Genomic DNA, 23,935 nt, shown 5'->3' on the forward strand with positions numbered 1-23,935 from the left:
TACGCACATGTGAATAAATGAATAATAAAAAAAAATTATTTCTAAGCCAGATGCCAGTGGCTCATGCTTGTAATCCAGCTACTCAGGAGGCAGAGATCAAGAGGATTGAAGTTTGAGGCCAGCCTGGGCAAATGCTTTGTGGGACCCTATCTAGAAAAACCTTTCACAAAAACAGTACTGGTGGAGTGGTTCAAGGTGAAGGCCCTGAGTTCAAGCCCCAGTACTGAAAAAAATCTTATTTCTATTTCTGAAGAGCTATACATTATGAAAACTACTCTTTTTAGGGAGATTCTTTCACAAAAGATAATTTAATTTAGTACAAAGTTCATTGTTTCCTAATGTCTGATTTGTCTTAGGATGTACTGCATCAGCAGATGCCCTTTTGGGAATCACAAGGCATATACTCGTTTTTTTTTTTTTTTTTTTACCATTTTAGAATTTATAAATTTTGCTTTTTTTTATTATTCATATTTGCATACAAGGCTTGGGTCATTTCTCCCCCCTGCCCCACCCCCTCCCTTACAACCCACTCCGCCCCCTCCCTCTCCCCCCACCCCCTCAATACCCAGCAGAAACTATTTTGCCCTTATTTCTAATTTTGTTGAAGAGAGAGTATAAGCAATAATAGGAAGGAACAAGGGTTTTTGCTGGTTGAGATAAGGATAGCTATACAGGGAGTTGACTCACATTAATTTCCTGTGCGTGTGTGTTACCTTCTAGGTTAATTATTTTTGATCTCACCTTTTCTCTAGTTCCTGGTCCCCTTTTCCTATGGGCCTCAGTTGCTTTTAAGGTATCTGCTTTAGTTTCTCTGCGTTAAGGGCAACAAATGCTAACTAAAGTTTTAGGTGTCTTACCTATCCTCACCCCTCCCTTGTGTGCTAAAGCTTTTATCATGTGCTCAAAGTCCAATCCCCTTGTTGTGTTTGCCCTTGATCTAATGTCCACATATGAGGGAGAACATATGATTTTTGGTCTTTTGGGCCAGGCTAACCTCACTCAGAATGATGTTCTCCAATTCCATCCATTTACCTGCGAATGATAACATTTCGTTCTTCTTCATGGCTGCATAAAATTCCATTGTGCATATACTGGTTCTTGCTCTTACTTTTACATGAAAGACTGCAAAGTCAAAGTTCTTAGGGACTGGAGAAAAAAAGTTCAAGTTAAGCCAGCATAATTCTTTATTTGTAATTGCAAATGTTATGATGAGTTTGTAGACTTAATACAGGCATTAAAAACCCTCTGAAGAATGAAGAAGTTACTAAAATCACAGTAAATTTTAGTTTTTATTTCTAAATATGTTTAAAGGTATCCTCATATATGTTTAAAAGGCAGAAAATGTTAGAATCAAGATAAATATTCTATATGCTACTACTCTAATAGGGAGATACAGAATAGTTAAAAACTTTAGGTTAACAATCAAAAGTCATCTGTCAGTTTGGAAAGTCATGTTATAGTACAAAAGTGTTTCTAAAGTTGTTTATAATTCTTTTGAATTAACTCCTTAAAAATCTCCTGTGACATAGTGTCCTTAAAAGTCCCATATTCTAAATCAAGAGGCCCTGAGTTTAATCCCCAGTACCACATATAAAAAGGTCCCATGTTCTAGTAGAAATGAAAAATAATTCCTCCTGTTTCCATGGCCTCCACAGTGTAAGAATTAGGTACATTTAGATGATTTATCAAATAATTTCTCTATTCTACATACTCACAAACTGCCTTTTAATTCAGTTGGTGATCTTAAAAAACATTCAAGTTCACATTTAAAAGACCTTAAGTTGCCATGTGCTGGTGACTCATGCCTATAATTCTAGCTACTCTGGAAGCAGAAATCAGGAGGATTGTGGTTCAATGTCAGCTCTGGAACCCTATCTTAAAACTAACAACACAAAAAGAGGCTAGTGGAATGGCTGAAGTAAGTGGTAGAGTGCCTGCCTAGCAAATGTGACAAACAAACAAACAAATAAATAAATAAATAAAAGACTTTAACCTTTTCTTTCTTTCTTTCTTTTTTTTTTGTGTGTGTCTGGACTGGGCTTGAACTCAGGGCTTTACGCTTACAAAACAGGAACTCTACTGACAGATCCATACCTCTAGTCCATTTTGTTCTGATAATTTTAGAAATGGGAGTCTCATGAACTATTTGCCTGGGCTGGCCTAGAACCACAACCCTCCTGATCTCAGCCTCTCAACTAGTTAGGATCACAGGCATGAGCCACTGGCACCTGGCAAAGATCTTAACTTTGAACAAATATCTAATATCTGAATTTGATGTCAACAAATGACCAAAGAATGCCAAGTATTTCTGGGATTAAACATGAGTGCACACAGACAAATGTCACATCTTCCATAATAGGCACAGAAAAATAAACAATACGGCTGCACATCATTGCTGTCACAAAGCTGGAAAGAAGGTGCCTTAGGAGTAGTTTATCCATGGAACAAGTAATTTCTTGGGAGTGGTTAAATCTGTTTTTTCCCAAAGGTTCTCTTAAAACTAAATACAATTAATAGAAAGCAACATGCTTATCTTTGAAATGGTATACATGTGAAGAATTCTTGCTATGTCATCTTTGTAATGTAGGATAGGTGGTATGTAGAAACTATAAATGGAGTTTCCAGAAATGACTCAATTCCCACCTTTCCTTTTGCTACTCAGCAAAATTCACCACACAGTTAGTTGCACTTGTAAAAATGAACAAGAAGACAAAAGAGTAGATTCCAAGATTCTTCTTTCAAACTTAATGTAATGCTTTGACTGATTAAGCTGCCTGAAGAGACAAAATGCATTGGAAATAGAGATTTTCAAATTCATTTCCTCCAGAAAGGGAAATTATGTGAGTGGATTATGGTTTTTGTCTTACTGCATGCTGTCTCATATTATTTATATTTTAGTCTTTAGTGTTTATGTATTTGAAGAATCATAAAGAAATTTTCCATGATACATAACAAAAGAACTTAGTCTAGTCATCAAACTTTATCAAAATGACAAACTTTCTGCCTTAAATTGTACTGGGCAACTCAACATTGAAGTAAGATGGATGAACGTTTTCACACATATATGGTGCCTGTGGAGGAGGCAGCCAGGGGAGACTGCAGAGCCAGAGGGTTGACAGATTTCCAGGGTCATTTATAAGTGGCCTTGACTCATTTTGCCTGAGACTGCCTCTGATTTAAACAAAACCAGATTTCAGAATATAAAAACAGGATTAAAGGCTCTCAAAACAGATCTCTCTCTCTCACACACAGTGCCCTTTATTAACTGAATACAGATTCTGTTAGCAAGACCCCTGTTCCTTTCCATGTCTTCCATAAGAGATTTCTTAAGCTCAACCAAATTTGCTCTACATGGGCAAGTTGAGAGGAGAAAAAAGGTAGTAAACAAATGATCAAATCAAAACTAACCAATGTAAAAAATACAACCCCCCACAAACTCAAATTCTATATTTTAAAGAAACTTCCAAAAGTACAAAGGGCTAAGGGAAGCTGACAGGCACCTATTTGAAGACTGGGCATTACTGCTGTGCTCAATGTGCTTAATATACTCAGTCTTAGGTTGCTTTGTACAGGTTCAAAGTTCAAATGAGCTCCCAGGTTAACTATTTCTTGGGGCTATGTATGTGGAGCTGTCTATTTCCCTTTCCAGCCAGCCCAGTTGAGGTTTGGCTTATTAAACTGTCAATAGATTTGCACAAAGACTACTTTACTCAAGCTGCTTTTCTTCTTTTGTGTTGACCATGGGGATTTTATCTGAAAAATCCAAGTATTTTATGCCTACAAATGTGATCTATCCTGCTAGTACCAAATCCTTTCTCACCCGTTTAAATTGATCCAGTTACTAAAAAGCAGACTCCATGTTCTTGAGTAATTAACATTCAGGGTAAAAGAGATGGGAGACTTCACTATCAAGCTTTTTTCTTTTCCTCCCAAAGGTACACACTACATCCACCACAGATAAACAAGTGTAGCGAGCCAGTAAGGTGCAATCCAGTAGCCGATGGTGAGGAATGGAAGACCCAAGGCCACCACCAGCACAACCAGACACTTGATGGCTGTAGTCTGTTCCTACAGTCCTGAGAGGTTCTCATACCAGATGGTCAAAAGCTGCTGCTGGCAGTTGGGGTGAGCTACAAACTGTTGGGAGGTGGAGAGAGAGAGATAGGTTACCATCCACTGTTGACAGGTCAGCAAGTGAGTCCTAAGAATATTAATACATGTTTTCCAGAATACAGTTCTGGTAACCTTCCTTTGCCTTCCCTCCATTTTCCAAAATTTACTTCATAACTATTGGAATAACTAAAGTGAAAACAAGACAGTAAAATCAATGTCATCCTTACTAGTTATTTCAGATAGAAACCTTCCAAAATTTATTGATTCCCCTGTGAACTGAGGGTGACATTGATTTCTTTGTGAAAATATGGCCCATCTTGTTCCAGCTAACTTGCCTTTGGTTCAAAACTGAATGCAAAGTCATTCAGAAAAGTACTTGGCAGTTGACTATTGCTGAAAGAGAAATGTCATTAAATATCATGAGTAATCCCTAAAATCTACATGTATGAAAAACATATCTCTGCTGTGCCCAGTGAGTAGGGATGTATCATTACTGAAAATGTGGAAAAGATCTGCAAAGTTATCAGTGAGCCCACAGATATTATGCTGGGTCCACGCTGTGCTGTCACTTCTCTCCTATTTTAGAGATCTGTCCTTTTTCAAAAAATTATTTAATACTTCTTTTTTGGCCATACTGGGGTTTTAACTCAGGGCCTCATGCCTGACTCTCTACCACTTGGGCCATGCCCCCTGTCAGAAAAAAGGTGACCTATCCCTCCACCTTTTTAAAAAAAAAATTTCCTCCTCTATCAGAGGTCACAGGTCAAAAGAACACAAACATTTACCACCAGCAGGTTTTCTTTTCCTTTTCCTTTTTCTTTTGAGACAGGGTCTTGTTATCTACCCAAGACTATCCTTGAACTCTCAATCAACCTGTCTCAGCTTCCTGAGTGCAGGCATGTACCACCACACCTGACCCAGAAGTTCTTTTATAACCACAATTCTAATCAGAAAAAATAAATACATTATACTTATTTCAGCTCTGCCATTTAATTTATTTCATTTTTTGCCATTTGAATATGTTAAAGTCATCTGCCTGTATCATGTAGATGGAGTACATTTCTTTAAGGCCCATCCTTATTCAGGTATCAGGACGTATTTGTAATTAGGCCAGTATATATAGGTTCCTATGACAAAAAGTTGCCCATTTGTGGCTAGATATGTATTTCTTTGAATGACCAGGTATAGTTTGCCTAAGTTCAGGAATTACAAAAAGTCATTAAAAAATCAACTCTGAATGCCATCTTACTTTTTCAAAGGAGTGTTTAGCTGCAACACTAAAAAAAATCAAAATACCACTTTCTTCTACAAAATAAAATAAACAAAAACAATGAACCTTATGTGATGGACCTTGAAATGTTTTTGGAAACTTTGAGAGGCATAGAGAGCAGCTGTAGTTCGTATTTGTTAAAAGAGTTCATCTTTCATCAGTTCTAGCTAATAATTCTAATGATGCTTAGCAACTCTAGGCAATTAATTCCTCAGCTGTTCATAAATAGTACACTCATAACGAATGAGTGTAATTTCCTTCAGCAATTTTAATTGAAAAAACAGAAATCATATGTTTTGGGCAACTTTGTCAAAAATCAGGTGGGTCTAATAGCAAGGATCCATATCTGGGTTTTGGATTCTGTTCCATTGGTCTTCACATCTATTTTTGTGCCAGTACAATGCTGTTTTTATTGCTATGACTCTGTAGTATAGTTTGAAGTTGGGTGTTTTGTTACCTCTAGCATTGCTCTTTTTGCTCATATTGCCTTGGCTATTCTCAGTCTCATGTTGTTTCCAAATGATCTTTAGGGTTGATTTTTCAATCTCTGTGATGAATGTCATTGGAATTGCAATGGGAATTGCACTGAACATGTAGATTGCTTTTGGTAGTATAGTTTAGTCATTTTTCACAATATTGATTCTGATGGAGAAAAAACAGCCTCTTCAATACATGTTGCTGAGAAAACTGGATATCTGCATACAGAAAACTGAAACTAGATTCATGTCTTCCACTCTATACATGTATCAACTCAAAGTGGATTAAGGACCTGAATATAAGATGTAAAACTTTGAAACTTGAAGGAAAGAGCAGAGAATACACTAAAACTAATAGGAATAGGAATGAGTTCCTAAATAGAACACAAGTGACTCAGCAACTAAGAGAATGGATTGACAAATGGCACTACATAAAACTAAAAATCTTCTGCACAAGAAAAGAAATGGTTACCAGATTAAGAGGCAGCCCACAGAATGGGAGAAAATCTTTGACAGTTATACATCTGACAAGGGATTAATAAACAGAATATACAGGGAGCTCAAAAAACTAAACTCTCAAAAAAATCAATAACCCAATGAAGAAATGGGCAAGTGAAAACAACACAGCTTTTTCAAAGGAAGAAGTCCAAATGTTTTTTTTTAAAAATGAAGAAATGCAAACCAAAACCACCTTAAGATTCCACCTTACCTCTTTTAGATGGCTACCATCAAGAACACAAACAACAACAAATGTTGGCAAGAATGTGGGGGAAAAGGAACCCTTGTGCACTGTTGGTAGGAATGTAAATTAGTGCAACCACTATGGAAAACAGTATGGAAGCCCCTCAATAAACAAAAAAAATAGAACTGCCATGTGATCCAGCAATTCCACTTGATGAAATATAAGTCAAGATGCAATAAAGACACTTGCACATTGGTGTTTACTGCAGCACTTTTCACAATAACCAAGCAATGGAAACAACCCAGAAGCCCTACAACTGATGAATGGATTAAGAAAATGTATACATATATAGACACATATATATGTATTAGAATTTTATGGAGTTTTATTTAACCATAAGGAAAAAATGAAACCATGTGGTTTGAAGGTGATGCATACAATTGGAGGACATCATGTTCAGTGAAACAAGCCAGGCTCGGAAAGACAAAGGCTGCATGTTTTCTCTCATATGTGGGAGACAGACACAATACAAATATAAGCAATATTATGAAAAGCAGTTTACAATAAGGGGAGGTCAGTAAAAAAAGGATGTTTAAAAGGTGAATATGGGTAATGTACTTTCTACACATGAATGAATTATAGAAATTTTGAACCTATTGAAATCAAGATAAGAAGGCAAACAAGGTAAAAGAGGGAAAATAGACAGCATGAGCCAATTCGAGTTATAGTACATATATACATAGAAATTCACAAGGAAACTCCCTGTAGTGCTATCTCAAGGAAAAATGACTTTTTTCAAAAACAGAGAGCAGGAAGGTAAAGCAGGTCTTGTCCAGGGTTAGTACTAGTGGGAGCGGGTAGAATATAAGGAAAGGGTGAAGGAGACTGAATGTAGTGGAAATGTTATGTACTCATGTATGAAAATGGAAAAATGATACACACTGAAACTATTTCAGGAGTGGGGGGAGAGGATGTAAAGAAGAATGAGGGTGAATTCAACAATGATGTATTGTAAGAACTTTGTTAAATGTCACAGTGTACCTCCAGTACAACAATAATATAAAAAAGTATGGAGAAACAAAACAAAACAAAAATTTTAAAAAGGCCAGGCATGGTGGCTTATGCCTGTAATTCTAGCTCTTTGGAAGGCATATGTAGGAGGATCATGGATCTGAGGTCAGCCCAACAGCAAGCACAAGACCCTACCTGAAAAAATAACTAAAAGCAAAAGGGACTGGGGACATGGCTCAAGTCAAGTATAAGGCCCTGATTCAACACTACCAAAAGAAAAGAGGTTCACCTCCCAAGGTATGAAGTGGAGGTACAATCTTTCTTACATCTCCACCCCTGAACTGAAGTTCACACCCTTGGGGGCCAGCATGTAGGAGGACTTGAAGGCCCACTGACAGAGGTAGTGAGAATGCGTTTATAAATATTATACTTGAAATATTATTAAGTATTTCAATTAATTCAGTTATCAATTATTTGCACTAATATTAACAGGGAGTATTTGGGGATTTAAAGAAATGTTACATTTTCTTGTTTGATGAGCAACCTGAAAAAAAAAACAGATTCCTATGGACTGAATGTTTGTGTCCTGCTCCAAATTCACATTTTGAAATCCTAACCCTACTTGTGATGATATCAAGGGGTGAGGCTTCTGGGAAGCCTTTAGGTCATGAGAGTGGGCTCTCATGATGGGCTTGGTTCTCCTGTAAAAGAGACCCCAGAAAGCTCTCTGGCTTTTTCTTCCATGTGAGAGTACTATGAGAAGTCGGCAGTCTGCAACTCAGAAAAGAAACCTCACTAGAACCTGGCCATGCTGGCACCCCATCTCAGACTGCCAGCTTCCAGAACTATGAGAAAGGAAAATTCCATTGTTTATAAATCACCCAGACTATGGTGCTTTGCTACAGCAGCCCAAACTGATGAAGACTCATATTTGATTGTAAGTTCTTTTCAATTCAGTTATAAAAATTCCAAGGCCTGATGCTCACTGCTAATTATATATTAGATTAATTAGATAATATTTATTAATTATTAATTATATGTTAGAACACTGCTAACTATTAATTATATATTAGATCTCCTTTCCAAACCAAGAGTTTGCCATTCTTCCAAAGTTTGATTTTTTTTTTGTTGTTCTGGGTTAGGGTACATTGTGGCATTTACAAAAGTTCTTACAATATATCAAATATATTGTACTTGAAATTGCTCCCTCCACCATTCTCCCACATCCTCCCTTCCCCCATTCCTGGGATAGTTTCAACGGATATTATTTTTTCACTTACATACATATATACACAGTGTTCTGATTTTTGCTGTTGTTGTTTTTGGAGACAGGGTCTCACTATATAGCCCAGGTTGGTCTCAAACTTTGGGTCCTTCTGCCCCAGCCTCCCAAATTCTGGTATTCCATGCCTAGAAAGATTCTAGTTTTTGAAAATAGAGTTTCACATTCCAATGGAATCATTACTTGAACTCACAAGAAAGACTGTGGATATAATCAAGATTGAAGAATCCCTGTGTCTATGTGAAACTTCCTTGGATTCTTGTTGAGAGTCCCAAATTTCCATTTCTGCCCCATACTATATTTGGATTATTTCCTTCTTGCTTCACTCCTCCCTCTGTAGCTCCTAAATGTCTATCTCATTTATTTATTCACTCTTCAAAATGTCTTAAACCCTAGTATGAACCAGGCAGTGTTTTGTACATTTGACAGAAGATAAAAATAGGAGTTGCATTAAGTCATAGGCAGTCATTGCTCTAGGGCATAGAGTAGGTGCTCAGTAAATGCAATATAAGCTATTATAATAGGGACTCCAAATGTTGGTCAAGATAATAAGAATCTAAAATAGAGTAGTCTTAATTTGAATTTGATCAAAATGTATAAGTGTTTGGAGAATTTGCATTTGTGGGAAGTTGGACAGATGCAAATAAAAGGCATCCTTTGTGATTCCCGCAGGCTTGGCTTAGGGTAAGGAATTGGGCATATTAAGAAAGCTACAGGTTAAGCATATCATGTCATCAAATCAGATTACTACTTGAGAAGTCAACTACCCACTTTTTTATTTTATATAGTCAAAGGCTTCTGCAAGACACAAAATACCCATGAAGTTAAGAGACAAGTGGGCTTGTGTCCATTGGGATTGATGAACTAATTTTCCTTTGGGAAATATCTTATTATGGTTTGAAAGTATCTCCTCCAAAATTCAGGTTTTGCCAATGTGATATTCTCAAGACATGAAGCCTTAAAGAGGAGATGACAGCTGGTGTTGGGTTCCTGTGTTCCCAGCAATCTGGAGGCTGAGGCAAGAGAATCCCTTGAGTCCAGGAGTTTGAGGCAAGCCTGGGCAACATAGCAAGACCCTGTCTCTTAAAAAACAAGACAGAAACACTCTACCAAGAAGTGACTCATCCATGAGGGCTGCTCTCTAGTTAAAAAAGTTTCCATTAAGTTTTTAGCTAGCTTGCTCGTCCACTTTTCTGCATGTGAGGACTCAGTGTTCCACCCCTCTGGATTATGTAGCCCTCAGGGCACCACTGAACCTACCAGTGACCCAATCTTGGACTTAGAAGATCCCAGAAATGTGAAAAAATACATTTCTGTTTCTATAAATTACTCAAATCCACATATTCTTTTATAGGAGCACAAGTGGACCAAGACATTACTCTTTCTTAGGTTTTAAACTCTTGAGGACAGAAGTATTAATTCTGTGATATGGCTCTCTTTTCTGGTTCCTCCTCTGTAGGCTAATCTTTAAGTTGGAAGATGTGCTTTATTGCATTAATCACATCTACATTAACATTGCAGAATCTCAAAGACTTGATTAAAATCAATCCTTTCCACATGGTATACATGTGATGGGCAAGATTTGTCTCATTGTGACTTGCACAATGCAGTGCCAGCACTTACTGTAGGGTAATACAAGCCCAATCACGGTGTTTGCATTCTAATTGTTATACCTTAAAATTGAGCTTTTCTGGTACATTTCCCATACTACTGACTCTATGCTCTTTGAGATAATACACTACATGTCGATTCCTTTTAATCCAGGCATATGGATTTTTCTCAATGATTTAAAGTCCAAGTACAAGTACATAAGTGGCATCTTGAAAAAGAAATAAAACCAATACAATATCAGCAAGTGAGGGTTTTAAAAAAACCCTAATCCCTCTTGGAGACGAGTCTTTCTCTTTTCAACTACTTCAAAATAGGACAGTAAACTTTATCTCTTAAAAATATTTTGCTTCCTAAAAAACTCCTTATGCTGCCATGTCACTCATAGCTGAATGGATCAAATTTGTATGCTGCGTCCTAACTTCAGTGGACCAGCAAATTGAAGTCATTACAAAAATATAACCCTTATTTGAGGTTTTCTGATTTGAAGGGAGACTGCTTGACACAAGAAAATTTCTATCTTTTAGTGGAACAAAACTCTCACGGCATTACAGAACAGACATTGTTTTCCTGCCCAATGACTAATAGATTTTAAACTGAACCACCAATCATGGCAGGTGGTTAGAAAACAAATAACTTTAAACTTTTAAAAATCATATTACACTATATTTTCATCAAATCAGCTTTCATAAGAAATGTCTTCATGGGAATACTGTTGTGTAAATCACAATAGGGACATTGTTCTTGTTTTTAATGACATTGATAGAGCTGTAACTTATATAATTTAAAAGGAAAATGTTCTTGTGAGTAACTAGACAATTTGACTTCCTTTTAAAGTTCATTGGATTGTGAACTATAAACTGAAAATTTACATTTTACAGGTTTTGTGGATTTTTTTTTAACTCACTGAGTTAAAAAATGCTGTGTTATCTCTTGGTGTCTGAGCATAAACCAGGACATGAGAATTGCAGGGCAGGAACTGGAACTCTGGTGCCCAGCACACACACCCCAAAGTCTCTGCAGTAATTCATCCTTCCCATTGCTTTGCTCAAATGCTGGGCTTCCCCTGCATGCTTTCTGCACAGAGTGGATACACCTTGGATACTTTTGTGTGTTTCTTTTGTCTCTTCATTAGATGATTTTTCTGCAGTCCCATTATGGATGAAATAGGAGCACAGGGAGGAAGAATTCAGGAAATGTTCTTCTTTTTCTCAAGAGCCCAGTTTTGCAGATGTAGTAGCCTATCAAGTTTTGTACCTTTTGTCAAGAAGTTTCTTACAACAGACATGGATCACAATGAAGGAGGTATTACTCTTATTGTTCTATAAGGAATAGGGATTGAAGTTCAGATTCATATCATAGAGCCATACAGAGATGCAGTCAAAATTAAAAGTCAAGATTTTGAGGGACAAATTTACTCCCTGATAGAAAAGAGGCAAGAGTATGATTGCCTGTTTCATTAGTAGCATTGAAAATTATAACTTTTTATTGTTTGATAATTTGAGAAATGGAAAACAACATTTGAATATTAGTATATGTATTTATTTTTTGGGGAGGGGTGAGACAGTGTCTCATTATGTAATTCAGGCTGGCCTTGTGATCTTCCTGCCTCTGCTTCTTGAGTGCTGGAATTTCAGCTGTGCACACCACACTGACTAATACACTATTACTAGAGGGTTTGAAAATTTTAAATATGGTAATTGGCCACTTGATTTTTCTCTTTTGTGAACCACATATTCAAGCCCTTTGCTTGTTTTTCTATAGCACTCTGTATGTTTTCTTATAAATTTGAATTCTTTCAATAGTGACAATATCAATCCTTTATAAGTTATAATTTGGAAAACCAGTTCCCCAGCTTGTCCTTCATTTCTTTGTTCATGATCTTTTTTTTCCCAGTACTTGAGATTGAACCTAGGACCTCATACTTACTAGAAAAGTACTCTGCCACTTGAACTCCTTTTCAAGCCCTTTTATTTTTATCTTGTTTCTCAGATAGGATGTCATTAACTTTGCCCTGGATGGCCTTGAACCCTGGGTCCTCCTGTCTGACTCCAGAGTGTCTGGGATTATAAGCATGTGCTGCTACCCCAGTTTATACATCTCGTATGTAAGTTGTATGTAGTCAAATTATTTATATTTTTGTTTTCTTCTATGACTTTTATATCAGAAAGCCCATATAAGCATTAAATTTATGGTTGTGTAGCTCCTCTTCTGGTCTTTCATATTTTCATTTTGTCAGTTAACTGCCACTAAGCTCTGTAAGATCTGGATGGAACTTCTAGAGGGAATTCAGCCCAGATAGCAACCAATATACTTGGAACCAAGGCTGGTATTGGATCATGGGCAGGTAGTAGAAGAAAGACTACCTGAGCCTTATTTGGGGTCTAAGCAGTTCACCATTACACAAATTTGGTTTCTTGGTGGAATTATGGTTTGATTTGAATAAACATAACTTTATTATGTTATCACAGGGTAAAAAAGTACACAAAATAGAAAGTAATTTTGGAATCGCAATGGATTGCATATATCTATATACTACCTCTGTGCCACAGCGGGTAGAGCCATTATTATTATTATTAGGAGGTGGTTTTGTCTGGGGACTAGAAATCAGATGGTAGAAAAAGAAATCAGCAAGAATGGGTAGGGATATTTTTCCTCCTTTCTAGAGTGAAGGTGGGTGAGTGCTGACTGAAAATGAAGGAATCCTTAAGAAGAAAGAAAGGAGGAACAGGGGCTTCAATGGAAATTCTAGAATAGAGTTCTTATATACATTTATTGAATGAAGATTCCAAACCAAGGACTTTAATATATTCCTTTTATGGCATAAGACAAACAAAACCAAAAATGCTTGCAAAGTCATATATCTCCTTTCAGTTCTAAATACTTTTTATTTGGTTTCCTGATGGTTGACTGATAGCAAATTTATAAATGACACCTCATGCATTGTAACCTACACACCAATTTGTTTAACATGAACATGCAGTAAGGCATTCACTTTGTAAGATGGTTTGGTTAACAGAAGCACATCTGTAGATGAGCTGTCTCTGTAACATGACACTTTCAAAGCAATGAAAAAAATTCAGTGACCACTGAAATCAATTCTCTCCTCTCAGGTGCCAAAGACGTGAGTAGATGGCCAGACAATTTTCTAAACATGGCTTACTGTCAATCTTGTTTAAGATAATTGTTTCCCCCAACCTAGCAAAACTTCAACCAGCAAGAATGGTCTGAGAGGAGGGCAGTCTAGTCAACTTAATTATCTTGTAGCTGATTTATTTCCACAAAAGTTATCTTATTTCAATCTTAATCCAAAACATTCACATTTGATTGTCTTACTAAACAGTGAGATCTGATATTAAGGCTTAACCAAAATGTTTTAAGTACTATATGTGGAAGTTTTCTGTGTTGTGGTAGATGCATGTGAGTGTGTGTGTGTATGAGAGAGAGAGAGAGAGAGAGAGAGAGAGAGAGAGAGAGAGAGAGAGAGAGAGAGAATTCAAAGAAATGGAGCAGGTTGTCTCCATTCCTACTTGGTGATAGGATGCAAACACTGGCTTTGGTTTCCAGGCATGTGGCAGTGTGATTTGGAAGGTCTTGTGATAGCAGGGGGAGGATACAGAGCATTCTTCCTATTGGTGCTGAAGCTGGTCAATTCAGCAGAGGCAGAATTGTTCTGCTGGGGACCCAGAAACTCTCTTACAAGGTCAGTTTTAGGCCTGATTCTGAGTGAGATTTCTGGAAGCACAGTTTGTATAAGCTTGTTCTGCCACTTCTCTTTAAGCTTTCTAACATCACTTGCTAAATTCCTTCCTGCTTAAATTAACTATGGTCAAATACTAAGGCATGGAACTAGTACAAGGAATATGAAATCTGTCTTTGATGCCTGAACTTGCTAAAACTATGAGTTTTCATAATGTAGAAATGTTACTAGCTAATATTTAGTGATCAATTACCACATTCTACCCTATGCTGCTTACTTCACATGCATTGTCTCATGTAATTTTCAAACAACTAAATTAGTAGGTACTGTTATTGTCCCTATTTTACTGACAAACAGACAGACCAAGGCATAGATGAACAGGTAACTTTTGGATGGTCACTCAGGGAACCCATGATAACATCAGGACTTTCAGGTTAGTTGTAAGTACCTTTTTTTTTTGTAGTACTGGGGATTGAACTCAGGACCTTCACATTGAACCACCCTATCAGTCCTATTTTTGTGAAGGGTTTTTTGAGATAGGGTCTTGTGAAGTAGTTGCCTGGGCTGACTTCGAACTGCAATCCTCCTGATCTCTGCCTCCTGAGTAGCTAGGATTACAGGGGTGAGCCACCAGTGCCTGGCAGCACCTGCCTCTTAAGCACCATGGCACAGTGAAGGAGAGAGACTTGGCTGGTCATTGACCAGATCATAAAACCAGATATTTTCTTGATGAGAGCTTCCTTCTTTGTGATTTACCAGCTTCTCTTAATGTACAAAAAACCCCAGAAACAACCTCTCTCAGTTATATGACATAACATAAACTATTAGATTCCAGATAACTGAAATTTTATTGTAATGAAACATTTTGACTACAATTTTAGTGAATTATTCAACAGTTCCATATAAGTTAGCAAATGACTACACATAACAGTTTTTCTTTAGTAATCAGAATGAAAGATAATTGAAAATTTTATTTCTGATTCTTGCATGACCAGTTCTATAGGTATGTGAATTCAGACATGTCATTTAAGCTTGGTAAACTTCGTTTTCCTTGTACAATAGAAATCTCATCATCTACCTTACCTATTTTAAAATAAAATAAATAATAACATAGGTTTTCTGCAAAAGTCAACATGAGAAACTGGGTAATAGTGCCTTAAAATTGTATACAAGTATTGGATATTAATATGCTGAAAATAAGTTTCCACAGTGCTTTTTATATATCGTGATTCATTTAAATTCCACCCCAAACCTTAAGATAGGTAAGAGATATCATCCCCCCTTTTATATGAGGAAACTGAAATTTAGAGAAGATTCATGTCTTGTCCAAAGTCCCACATGGGTAATAAGTGGAAAGGATTAGAACTCACACTTTTAACTTGTAACTTTGTCATGATTCTTCATTTAATCTCTGTCATGAAGAAAAAATTTCTTTAATCAATAGCATCTACTCTAATTACTTTTTAAAATGTCATGGATTATGTCATCAATGCTATGTGTCTATGGATGAAAGTGGACTCACCTTTTTGACTTCATACTTAATAGCAAGTTTGATGTGACTCAATGAAGCTTTATGCCTGTGCACCTCCAGAGGCTCCATGGATTCTAGATCTCCATTCAGAATGGCTTCCACCTCCTCTGAGTCCTGGCACAGATCGAGTACACCCACAACAAAGCCTTTGCATTGCATGGAGAGCTTCCTGTAGTCATTCTAAAAACAAGGTTTTGTGTTTAGTGCAAGAATTTCCCCTAACTCAATGGAAAATGTGTAGTATATATGTGGATTAGAAAACTGTGTTGATTCTTCTTGGTAGGAAGCTCCTTGCAAGGCTTGCTGAGTTACATACAGGCCACATTTCCCCACCAGAAGCCAATCTAGGTTCCTTTCTGCAACCTGCCCAACCATATGAAACAGCTCTGAAAACAGTATGCACCTGCACTTATATGTAGAATCTAAAAACTGTTGAATGCTTAGAAATGAAGAATCAAATGGTGGTTAGCCAAAGACTGGAATTGGGGAAGGAATGGAGAGATATTGGTCAAAGGGTGTAAAGTTTCAGTTAAAGATGAGGAATGAAGTTTTGAAATCTGTGGGGTAGCACAGTGACAACAGTAACAATAATGTACCATATACTTCAAAAATGCTCAGGTGATATTTTAAATGTCACACCACAAAAAATGATAAGTGAGGTGACAGACATGTTAATTTACTTTATTTAACCATTCTATATTGTACACACGAATCCAACCATTACATGGTACCCCCCTAAATATATACAATTATGATTTGTCAATTAAAAGTTGTAGCCGGAGACATAACTCAGTGGTAGAGTGCTTGCTTAGCATGTACCTGGCTTTTACTTCAATCCATAGCACTGCAAAAATAAAAAATAAAAATTTAAATTTACTCAAGAAAAAGTGGTATGCATTCAAGTCACTGGTTTGTATTAAGTGATGTTGGCTAAATGCCCATGGTGACAAACCAAAGGATCAGAAACAGTTTTATCTCTTTTGTACAAACAACAGTTACTTTAAAGCTAAACTAAGACCATTTCTATAATGGAAAATTTTTCTAACATGGCAAATAACATAGAAGATTGACTACGTGTGAAAATATTGTATCCAGTTTACTACCCCTTGCCTTGTTGGAGACATTGCTTCTGAAACCATAGTCTTCAGTCCAGCTGCAGCAGCAACAAAAGCAAAATCTCAGACTCTGCCCCAGATGTCCTGATGTAAAAACTGTGGAAGGACCCAGCAATCTGGCTCAACATACCTTTCAGGTGATTCTGATACAAGTTAGTGTTTAATAATAATTGTTTTATAAGTGGAAAGATGTGGATGGGTACTCATCTGTATAAAGAGGCTTTTTCTTGGTTTGTCTGAAGGGCATTTTATCATGCCCTGCAGAACTGGAAAGAGAGAAGTGTCTGATTATATGTTATGGAATTCTCAAGGGTTGCAGAATATCAGTACCTGAGAGAAAACTTTCCAGGCCACTGGAACTAACACTTTGCTAAAAATAATCTGTGAATTTTTCATTTCATTTGCATATTTCCATAGTGCCAAGGACTTGGTAGTGCTCACTGTTGCTTCTGAAGGGAGCTCTATTTCTAGTCCGTTGGTTCCAGCTGAGGTGCCAGTGACCAGCTCTTGGGAAAGTGTCTCACTTTTGGAAACCCCAGTTCTACCTCTGTGACCTTCATTAAAATTCTAGCCCATTAAGAAAGTGAGCCAGATAATTTTTTTTAGTTAGACAATAAAATGTAATGAATGCTTTTAATACAAACTGCTATAGGCAGATACTGTCTACACAGCCTCTGCTTGCAAACTAGGAACAAGCTGAATTCCATAAAAGAAAGTTTTCTTTTTTTTTCATTTTTCTTTTATTATTCATATGTTCATACAAGGCTTGGTTCATTTCTCCCCCCTGCCTCCACCCCCTCCCTTACCACCCACTCCGCCCCCTCCCTCTCCCCCGCCCCAATACCCAACAGAAACTATTTTGCCCTTATTTCTAATTTTGTTGTAGAGAGAGTATAAGCAATAATAGGAAGGAACAAGGGTTTTTGCTGGTTGAGATAAGGATAGCTATACAGGGCATTGACTCACATTGATTTCCTGTGTGTGGGTGTTACCTTCTAGGTTAATTCTTTTTGATCTAACCTTTTCTCTAGTACCTGTTCCCCTTTTCCTATTTGAGCCAGATAATTTAATTAGGTACACTGGAGGAAAATCGAATTCCTTACTTCAACATATTCTGAGATACCATGTGTGTCTATATAACCAAGTAATAGCACAGCAGAATTTCTGGACTTCTAAAAATCATACTTCAAAACAAAACTGAAGGATTACAATTCTCTTCCCTTAAATAATTAATTTGATTTGGTAGGTAAAACCATATCACCAACTAAAATAAACAAGAAGAGCAGAGAGAGAATGTTTAAAGACTACATGGATTAGAATAGTTTCCATTTCAGATATCAGAAATTCAGATAAAGAACAGTTACAGTTAATCCTTTTTCCCTCATAAGGGAATGGATACAATGAATACAGCTTCAGTCTTTGGCTTCCATTCAAGTTGATGCCATGCAACTGATAAAATTAATAAAATGTTCAGACTCTGGTTTCTATGCAGAGTGTCAGTTAAATATCCATCTGCCTTCCATTCCTGAAAGACTAATGAAATATTTTATTATACTGTACAGAAATATTAAATCCATGCCTGTTCCTATATAAAGCTCCCTTTTTAATATAGCTTTTTATATAAAATTTTTTCATGTTACTCTTCAGGTCCAACTATTTTGTGAGATTTGGCACAACATAGGATCACCATTTCTCCATTGATCAGAAATAAAAGAGGCTACTTTCCATGCTTTGAAGAAAACTTACTACTCACGCCTGCAGTAATACATAATGACTCAATACCTTTTAAAATTATAATTTACAAACTGTACAGTTTTAAAGAAAGCTGTGTATTTTCCACATGCAGGGAAAAATCAGTAAAGAAACAAGTAAAATATGATAATCAATACATGTTACAAGAACAATGCTTTGACTTCATAACAATTTACATTTCCTGCTGGAAGATGTTTGTTACCCAAATGCAGAAAGCAATCAGAGCTGGAGATAATGGTGATTTTTTAAACATGGGTCTACTATGATACATAGGCTGGTGTCGAACTCCTGGACTCAGCCTCCCAAGTAACTGGGACCATAGGCACCTGCTACTGTGCCTGGCTAATGATGATTTATTTTATTTCAGTCCTGGGCATTTTTTAAACCTATTCAGAGCTCCAGTGAAAGATGCAAAGCTTTAGCTACATACAGCTTTTCCTCTGATGCAAAAGTAACTATCCATCTAAAGTCTGCACTGACTGTTAGGTCCACCACAAGGTCCTGCCTCATGTGGTTTCATAGCTCAGACCAAATAATGAAGAAACTAAATTCGTCTCAATCGAGTTACTTAATGGTCTTCATGGTATCACTGTTCTGGTGTCATGGCCCTCCACAAAGTTAGCAGGTAGACCTACTGCATAGAATACAGAGCAGGAACTCAAAACCCCAAGGTCCTGCTCAAGCCCAAAGAAGAACAATCAATGAAGTTTAGTCTCACCACAACCTGTCTACTCCTCTTTTAACATATATGGATTAATCTCCATTCTGGTTCCTTTTCATCCTAAAGAGGAAAATTGAAATTGAACTGTATCCAGGCTTGATTCTATAGGGCCTTTTCTCTAACAGCAAAAGAGTCAGGGTAGTGTAGTGACTAAAAGCATAGATTCTGAAACCAGACTTCCTGGGTTCAAATACTGCTTCTGTCACTTACCAGCTGTGTAATGTTGTAGGATTTACTTAACCCCTCTCATGAGAAAAATTCTACTTTAAATTGGTACTATGAGGATTACATGCTTACAGAATGCTTGGTACACATAAAGTAGTATAGAAGTGCTTCAAAATGATCAGGAATATTATTTTAGAAATTATACCTAGGATTGGGACTCAAGATTCTCAAATCCAGGTTTAGCAGATGGGACTTTGGGTATAGGCTTTGTTTTCTGACCTGTAAAATGAGAGGCCTATATATTCAGATGCTTCCTAGAGTCTCCCTCTGCTATAAAATGCTGTCCCGCTTTTTGTATAATATTCATTTTATCTTTCCTTATAGCTCTACTGTGACATGAGTTGAAACTGCTTTTCTACTTTAAGGCAAGGAATACTGAGGTACAGGGAAGGCACATGGCCTTGTTTTCTGTTTTGTTTTATTTTGTTACAAAAAGAGTGCACCATGGGCTCAGTCAGAATTAGGAAATTTCAGTTTGCACTTTGAAGTTGTAATAAATGGCTGGCTTCCTGAGCACTGACATTTGGATGATTAGACATGGAGCCCATCCTGTCCAATACTCTGATCCTCAGACAACATTTACACATCCAAGATACTTCTCTAATAACCTATCACTGGGCTATCCTCCATACGTTTATCTAAATCTATATCCTTGAATGTTTGACCTCTGTGAGTAACAACCTTTGTATATTTTCAGCACTGTGCCTACTGTGTTCTTCAAAGAACTTTGAAAACTGCACAGTGGCTGAAAATCTATTCTGAAGCACCCATATGAAGGCAATTTCAGGGGTGAGATATTAGATATGACAGACCATTAATAAAATAGGTATATGTGTCTGAAAAGGAAAAAAATCACCTCTTTTTTCACTAGGGAGCACATTATCTATCTTTTCATTTCAAGGCTGGTACTTTGAGCTCCAAGTTCCTATGGAGAAAGAATATAGCAAACACCATGGAACAGGGCAAATTAGGTCACCTGCTTTCCTCAGAAATGAACTTCACTTTCCCTGCCCTTTCAGAGCACAGAGTCTCTGGGTCAGTGCTTGAAGCGCTATTTTCTCTGTCTGTCTAAAGCCCTGCTGGATGGACCCAAGGATGGGATGAGAGGGCAGAGGGGTGAAAGAAGGGCAGATGAGAAAGGATCAACAAGGACAGGAGAGAAGTGGGAAGAAAAGGCACATCCAGCTGGCGGGGGGGGGGGAAGACTCACAGTCTTTTCAGACTATAACTTCTGACAAACTGTCCTAAAATGAGCCCAGAGAGGGTTATACCTATTCAAATGCTTGCCATATAATCCAAAGAGGGGACGGTGAGATTCAGAAGATTTCACATATCCTTAGCTTAATGGGCTCTCCCTCCTTTTGTCTTCTATTTTTGCTTCTTACTTATGATATTTTCCCACCTTGAAAGGTTTTCAGAGACAACTCTTCATGTCAGAGTAAAGGAGAATCTAAGCATAACTAATATGGATATAGCTAGCTTCAGGGGAAAACTATGAATAACAAATTCTCTTACCATGGCTTCACTGAGATGACTTCTCTGGGTAGAATTGCAAACATCTCCATCTTTAGTAAATTTTAAAACATAACATTAGAAAATGTTCCCTTTTATAGGATTTCTTTTGCAAAATTTCAATATATACCAAGGAAAGGATGTGAAAATAATGTCTGTGTGACATTTGAAATAACAGGCAAATAAATTTGAATTGTTTTTATCACTGTCTCAAAAGCAAAGAAGTGATTTTTAGAATTATTTTGCCCAAATACTTTTCTACTATCTATAACCAATTTGAAATTGTCAACTTGCTCTGTATGAGTTCTGTCTGCAAAAATTTTTATGCTGAGTCCAAGGAAATATTTATTTTCAAATTCCACATAATAAATGCCTTTAAAGGGAGTAGATACAACGTGATACTTGTTTTCTTCATTGTATTCGCCAAAATTTTTTACAATAAATATATGTAGCTTTTGCATCAGAAAATGTTTTAATGGATTAACAAGATTATTACATTAAGGCCAGCTCTCCACCAGGACATAATGAGTGTTGATGAATATGTAGGGAAGTTGGTGTGGATGGAAAGGGGAGAGAAGACCACTTTCCTACCATTTTATTGCAACCCCGGAGTTAAGTAGATTTTCCTTCACCTGACTTATATTACTTCTTGCATTTTAATAAAGCTCATTTAAATATGAAAAACTATATTCAGATGTGAAAGGCAGAATAGCTACTCTTTCTGGGATCTGACACTACAATATTAAACTAAAAAGATTAACTCAGCAACCAGAAAATAATTCCAGGATTTGGTGTCTGCAATTGTCTTCTTAGGTGGAAAATGGGAGGTGGGAACCTTCTGAGAAGAGCTGATGGGTTTTTACCAGAACTCCAAAGTGTTCTTTTGCTCTAGATTTAATAACTAGAGACATTCAAATGCCCAGAAGGATGTAGCAATTGAGTAAGAAATAAAAATGGTCCTATCATAAATATATGACTTACTTTAATTAAATAAAATTGACTGGAAAAGAAAGATGTCTAGAAAAAATTTTTACTCATTATAAAAACCCATTAAAGCAGAAGAAATAGTTCACTCATTTAAAAAAAATCCATATCTTTCTGGGTTAACCTGACATCTATGGCTTACCACTCTGAATATACAGTTGGAGAATTCGAGGAGAGACATTTGCCACATTCATAAATTGATTTTAATAGCATTGTATGTTGGTCTTTTGGCTCTTGATTCAAAAGGGATATACAGATGCTTGGGCCCACAAAGAGGCTTTCCAAGACTAACACTATTGCAGAGATGGAATAGGGAGTGGACTTGGTATTGCAGCACCTCTAGGGACAATGCACCCATTTAGGAGAATACAACAAACAAAACTATTACCACTTCTGTGTTGGGCACTGCCAAAAAAATAACTACAAACCAGGAGGAATAATTTGGAAAGGAGGTCACCCCAAATCCCTCCTTTTGACATGTTTTTCTTTACTACTTACCCAGACACAGAGTGGCACCACAAGTGTAGCTTTCTGAACCAGGATATACACATGGCCAAAGTGAATTTATCGCAGCTCTCCTTGGGGCAGTAACGGGCCAACTTCTGTGTGTGATATCATCACAGCCGCTCTGAAGGTGATTTAAAATCCACTGGGCAAAACTGATTCCAGAGCAAACTAGGGAAGGGGCCAAACACCGGGGAAGTGGGTGAGTGCTCAGAGCAGAGCCGCCTGGTGGAGCGCAACGCTTACCTTGAACTCCTTCTCTATGTTGGCCAGTTTGGCCAGTTCGTTGCTGAGCTCCAGGGCGTTGAGCACCTGGTCCTCGCTGGACAAGGACAGGTAAGCAGGGCTGGCTAGCCCCTTGTAGGCGTTGATCCTGGAGCGGGAGTGTCTGAAGGAGTCATGCCTCTGTTTCTCCATGCAGTCCCCGCATTTGCAGAAATAGTCGTGCGGGCGCTCGATCCTGACGCCCTTCAGCAGCAGCATGCGTACCACCTCGTACTTCTGGCAGTGCGCAGCCAGGATGATTGGGGTGATGCAGGGCGAGAAGCGCGTACCGTCCTCGTCGTAGCCGTAGAAGTCGTCGTCCTGCAGGTCCTGCTCACAGGGGCTCAGGGTTAGGCGCTTGCTGGCCGCGAAGCCCGGGTGGTTGAGGATGGCCTCCACGATGCGCACTTAGCCCTTACTGATGGCCAGCAGCAGGGCGTCGCCGATGCGCGCCAGGTTCTCCTTTTTGAGCAGGAGCTCGGTCACCTCCAGGTGCTCATTGCCCACGGCCAGCTGCAGCGCGTTCTGGCCCATGTAGTCCACGCAGTTGACGTTGAGCTTCTTGGACTCCTCCAGCATCTTGCGCACCACGGGGATGTTGCCGTACTCGGCAGCGTCCAGGAAGCGCTCCTCCTCTGCTGTGAGGCTCATGCCCCGGTCATTGAACATGAAGGCCGGACCTCGGGCGGCCTGTCGCCGGCCCTTCTCCCGCATCACCGTCATGCGCCTCAGGGACGGGCTTCCTTCCATGGAGCTGATCAGTAGAGATAAGAAAACAACTCAACTGGAGGGCATGTGGCTTTCTTCTGCCTATCACAGCACCCACTGAAGAGCCCCTGCAGGTGGATCAGACTGACCCCAGATTCACCATTGGGCTGCTGGACACGGAAGAATAGCTTTGGCTTTCCAAACAACAGCTCCTGTTCTCTAGAAAATGGCATTCAGAGGGAGTAATACTAAAATGATACCACACACCTATCCCTCCGTTGCGACCCTGGTAAGGAGGGTACCTTGCGGTAATAATGTGACTCCTGCTCTTAAAAATTGTGGAAGTAGACGCAAATGGGTAGTGGGCACCAAGGCAACAGGCTAGAAGCTAATGTTTTTCAAGAATTAGGACAGAACCCCCTCCTCAAGTCATTGGACATTTTTAACGAGAGAGAGAGAGAGAGAGAGAGAGAGAGA

At 38.1% G+C, this 23,935-nt stretch overlaps 1 protein-coding gene across 1 annotated transcript in view; it reads right to left on the reverse strand.

Moving 5' to 3' along the window:
* Positions 1-23,600, reverse strand: part of LOC109701607 (short transient receptor potential channel 3-like) — a 40,616-nt gene extending 17,016 nt beyond the window's left edge. Inside the window, 2 exon segments of the mRNA XM_074052202.1 lie at positions 15,665-15,853; positions 22,733-23,600. Coding sequence (XP_073908303.1) covers positions 15,665-15,853; positions 22,733-23,500 — 957 coding nt within the window. The 5' untranslated portion in view covers positions 23,501-23,600.
* Between the last annotated feature and the right edge of the window lie 335 nt (positions 23,601-23,935).

Source organism: Castor canadensis, chromosome 13 (genome assembly GCF_047511655.1).
Source record: "Castor canadensis chromosome 13, mCasCan1.hap1v2, whole genome shotgun sequence".
In the NCBI taxonomy this organism is placed as follows: domain Eukaryota; kingdom Metazoa; phylum Chordata; class Mammalia; order Rodentia; family Castoridae; genus Castor; species Castor canadensis.